This window comes from Grammomys surdaster, unplaced genomic scaffold, assembly GCF_004785775.1.
Source record: "Grammomys surdaster isolate TR1022 unplaced genomic scaffold, NIH_TR_1.0 182, whole genome shotgun sequence".
Classification (NCBI taxonomy): domain Eukaryota; kingdom Metazoa; phylum Chordata; class Mammalia; order Rodentia; family Muridae; genus Grammomys; species Grammomys surdaster.
Window position 1 is genome coordinate 436,690 of NW_021604627.1, and position 5,249 is coordinate 441,938.

Consider the following 5,249-nt stretch of genomic DNA (forward strand, 5'->3'; position numbering starts at 1 on the left):
TTGTCAGCTGATTTTTATCCAAGCAAGTGACAGCATAAATACATTATGAAAAATGAAGAGGCTGGGCTCTGAAAGAGTTAGGATTCTTTCTTTAAAAAAACAACCGCAGAGTTAGGCTTAAAGTTCAAGTGCCCCTGCACCCTGCCCTGCTCTATCTCTAACCAGGCTGATCTGATAAGGTAGTGGAAGGGTGATGGGACCTTTGCTCCCTCTCTGCAACTGAAAGCATTCTTAGCTTGCCAGTGGCCCCCACTGCCTGCCTGACTGTGGAGCTCTCTAGACCATAGATTCCTCCTTCGCTCTAGCAAAAGAAGATGTTGTCTAATTTGAGGATCCTGCTCAACAGTGCAGCTCTTAGAAAGGGTCACACTTCCGTGGTTCGAAACTTTCGGTAAGTGAGAGACTGGGTTCTGGTCAGTGGTGAAAATTGGAATTATGTTCTGCAGGGGAATGCCCCTTTCAGCAAAGTAAGTGTAGCATCACAGTTAGCAGTTACAATGAGACAGCCATCTCGAATTCTAGCTAAGTTTGCATCTCTCACTCATTCTGTAGTTGAATGTTACCATGCTAAACATTTAGTACAACAGACTACATGCCCTCGACATCTTCCATTTGTGTACATTCTAAATAAGCTACTGGCTGAAAGCCATCTGCAAAACAACCTCCCTGGATTACTAAGGGAAGGTTCTCACTTTTAAGAAATGTATCTGTGATGGTGGTTCTGGGATTCTCAACTACCTGATAGACCTAAGTTCACTAGACCTAGATGGAGTCTTTAGCACCCCCTTCTTTGGTGAGTATAAGGCTCTCATATGCAAGCATAAGATTATTCATGATATTATAAATTAATCCCATGTTATCAGACTTAGCTGAGAAGTCAAGTCGTCTAATCATGAATTTGCTTGGTTTGTAAGTAGGGTAAGTAGAACCCAGAGCGACTGCAGGGAGTCTGTCCATTAGTGCCAATCACATCATATAAATAAACTTTAAAGATCACCTGGAACAAAACACAACTCAGGATTTAACAAACTATAGAAATGATTCTTAAGGTATAGTCTCACCCTGAGGTTTTGGAATCTACAAACCTGGGCTCCAGGCTTCGCGTTACTAATTGGATGCAGGACCTTGAGCAAGTCACTAAACTTTTCTGCAATGTTTCTTCACCTACACAATGGATAGGGGTATAATGCTTCATATTATAGGGCGATTCAATCATTCATTCAACAAATATTTATCGAGTACCTATCTTGTTTCATTCATTATTCATTATGTTAAAATGCAATGGTAGATAAGGCACACTGGCTAATTTTATATGAGATTGATACAAGGTAGAGTCCTTGGAGAGGAGGGAGTCTCAATTGAGAAAATACCTCCAGAAAATTGGGCAGTAGGTAAGCCTGTAGGGGATTTTCCTAATTAGTGATTGATGACGATTATGGGTGATGCCACCCCTGGACTTGTTGTCCTGAGTATTATATAAAAAAAAGAGGTTGAACAAGCCATTTGGAATAAGCCTGTAAGTAGCACTGTTCCATGGCCTTTACATCAGGTCCTGCCTCCAGGGTCCTGCCATGTTTGAGTTCTGGTCCTGACTTCCTTCAATGATCAACAGCAATGTGGAAGCATGATTCAAATAAAGCCTGTCTTATCCAAGTTACTTTGGCCATGGTGTTTCATCACAGCAATAGAAACCTTAACTAGGACATAAGATACTTCATTCCTCCATCCACATGAAGTCACACTCCAGTGATAATCAATAAGATAATTTGTGCAAAACCTGGAAAATGACAGATGAGTGTTCCCTGTTTTTCATTCCACCTCACTGAGTAACACTGGATAAAAGGGTGATTCCAATTTACTCCACAGATTTTAACACAGAAAAATCAGTGAATTGAAGATACTGTAGTGCCTGCTGATTTGCTGTTTATTAATAACCAATTTTACAGCTTAGCCATATATCCCTGTCAGCGTATATGTGTATGTGTGTTTGTATAATCTACATATATATGTGTATACATATGTATATATACATATATATATATATATTAATCATAGCACATTAAATTTTACAAGTAAAACCTCTGTCAAATAGTTGCCCCCTTTGATCAGTACTAATATTCTCAGTGTGTACCAGCCTCAGCACTGATATTCTCTTCTTGATATCTGCTAGCCAGATTGCATTTCTAAAAACTCTAGTTAGCTATTTCTAAATCTAAATAGGACCTGGAGCAAAATCCAGTTAAACTAGCCCAAATCTGTATTTAGCTTTTTGAAGATATGAAAACCTCCCTAGACTTTTGAGAAACTCAATATTATTTGTCCTATTAAAGCTGGCATAATAGCATGCACTGGCTAATCTCCTTCACTTGAGGGAGGTGAGCGTCAGCAAGTAGGATGTTACTAAAGCACAGCCTGAGATGTGGTAGAAGAATCTCATTGGGAACCCTTGCCAGTTCTCTCTGCTTTCTGGCCACCATGATGTGAGCTCCTCTTGTTTGACACATCTTTTCCAACAGAATGAACTGAAATTCCCAAAAGTCTGAAGAAAATGATTTTCTCTCTTAAGTTGTTTATACTGTTTATTTCATTGCATTAATGCAGAAGCAATGAATAGACACTGAAATGGTTTTCATAGAGTATTCTCATGTAGTACGTATATTTGTCATCCCTACTGCACTAGTTAAGCATATTGTCTGCCATATTGATTTAATCCAAACTGTTGGTCTCCATCAGGACCCTCAGACTTTGACAAGGCTCCTTCCTAACAGAGAAAAGCTCCTTGTCAACACTGTTACACTTTTGCTTTACTCAAATTTGACTCCTTTTCTCTCTTTTCCATCTCTGGAGGAAAGTAGAGGATCCCTGTCACCCAACATACCATCTGAATTTACCATTAGAGCTGACAGGAAATGTGTGGTTAAGGTTTGGCAGTGCCACAAGCGCTGAGGTTGAAGTTTTGAAGTGAATAGTCATGCATCATAATGTGCATACTAAAATAACAGCTCAGGGGAGGCCGAAGCCATCCACACAGACATTTGGATCATCCAGTTTTAGTCAGTTATTTTTTCTTTCTCCTTTTTTTTTTCTTTTTCTACAAAATCAATAAGATCAGACGTCAGGGATGGCGAAAACAGCGAATCAGCAGACACACCATCTCAGGCATGCGGTTGTGGAGCCTGGCTGGGTTAGGATAATAGCGTTCTATGATTTGTTGCCTGTTAGGAAAACCACTTATAGCTTTTAAAGAAACCACTAAAAATCTCTTTCTTTGTCAGAGAAGACCAATTTATAAGTTCACTTCAATTTCATCTTCCAAATAGAAATTTCTTCAGAGAATATTGAACTAAGCCAGCCAATTCTGTGGAGGTTATAGATGGAGCCGGAGGTGACTGGTTTTCAGGTATTTCATTCCAGACCTCCATAAAGGCTCACATAACTCATTATGCTTCCTTCGTATCCCACCCTGCCCCAACATCCACCCCCACACACAGACCCTCAGGTGAAGTGATCACAGACTGCACATAGAGAAACAAAACTGAATGATCTTTGTGTTTCAATATCAAAAATTAAAATGCCTAAAACGTTTTTCCCATTCTGACCTCAGTAAACCATACAAAGCAAAACTGGAATGGAGATACAGGGTCTCCTTTGGCAAACTGTATTTTTTCCCAAACCTACCATTTAGTAATTTAATGAAAATAATGGAAGTCATATATTTTCAGCACTCTTGTGTTTTAGATAAGAAAACTCTTCAGGCTTTCGATAATAGGTCCACGCACAGCTAGACCTGGTCTACATTCTTCAGTTCTCAAAGACTTTCCACAATTTGGCATACTGAAGTTCTAAAATGTTTCAGAAATAGTCATTGAGTTATCAACAATAATTTATAGTACATATGGGTATATAGCACCAATAAGGAAGATTTCAAATATTGTTTATTTAAAAAAAATATTATAACTGTTAGTAACAAAACGTTTGTAAATTTGGAAAAGGACTTGGGGATTTCTGTTTACACCAATGGGATCCATTCAAGGGTTTTGTGAAAATAAAGTCCCTTGACATCTTTCTAATGTGCCTTTTAAAGAAACTGAATGAGATTTAAAGGAAACATTGCAAATTCTTATACTTACTAACTTCATGGATGTTTCAAAAGACAAAAGCATAAAGAACCATTGGCTTAGTTCCATGGTTTAGCTTTTCAGAAAAGAAAATGAGGTCAGAACTGACAAATAACCTTCTCAAGGTCATACATAGTTTATTACTGTGTCTGGGCTAAGTGGGAGCTGCAACTCAAAGTAGTTTTCCTACTTTGGCCCTTTGATCCCTCCAAACTGATGAGGGTGCCCAACCTACAAAGGTCTGGTAGCCTTTTGTAGATAAAGTCGGAGTATGTAAATATAAGCAAAAATAAGTAAATACACCCTAACTTTCACATCACTGCAACATAAAGAAGCATCAGGATCTTGGCCATAGGACCCATTGGCTCTCTTCAAGGTCTGAAGATGCTAAAGTCTTTATTGCCAATTCCCTATAGGGACCAGGGTGTCATTTACCACTCAAGTTTTCCTGCTCTGGAAAAGTCGGTTTCTAACCGCACACATTTTACTCAAATCAAGCAGTTTCTTGTCCAGTGAAATACGATGAGAGCAGAGAAACACATCCAAATCTTCCCCACCTTCTAAATAACTTGTCAGAAGTGGGGGATGCAGACTGTAGTCATGAAAGGTTTTATTGTGCCAGTAGCCCACGCTCTCTCACTTCGAGTTAGATATTTAGGTAAAACTAATCTGCGATTCTTCACTCAGCGTGTTAGTGATTTGGGGGTAAGAAGCCTCTGCATTTATTTTTTTCACATGATGTAATATAAGGAACGAATTGTGCTTTTCTCAAAGGCTGTGGCTCTAATTAGACTGTCAATTAGCTTCTAAATCATATTTAATTTTTGCTTTGAATTTGGCACATCGTATTTGTATTTATTTACAAGGTACGATATCTTCAGATTCAGGTATATATTGAGTAAAGCCCAACTACAGGTAATTAGTACACACATCACCTTGATATTGTTGATGGGAGAGTTGTACATGATTCTCATTGGCTCCAGGATTGTATTCTTTCTGTTATATATGATCAGAAGAATAATCGTATGTGACTGTATGCCCCTACCTTACCAGTAGGGGCTTTTCTGGCATATGAAAATAAGAGAAAATAAAATAAAATAAAATAAAATAAAATAAAATAAAATAAAATAA

At 38.3% G+C, this 5,249-nt stretch overlaps 1 protein-coding gene across 1 annotated transcript in view; it reads left to right on the plus strand.

The window, feature by feature from the left end:
* Positions 1-219: 219 nt before the first annotated feature.
* Positions 220-5,249, plus strand: part of Otc (ornithine carbamoyltransferase) — a 60,521-nt gene continuing 55,491 nt past the window's right edge. The window contains exon 1 of the mRNA XM_028767831.1: positions 220-391. Coding sequence (XP_028623664.1) covers positions 315-391 — 77 coding nt within the window. The 5' untranslated portion in view covers positions 220-314. The remainder of the gene's footprint in view (positions 392-5,249) is intronic.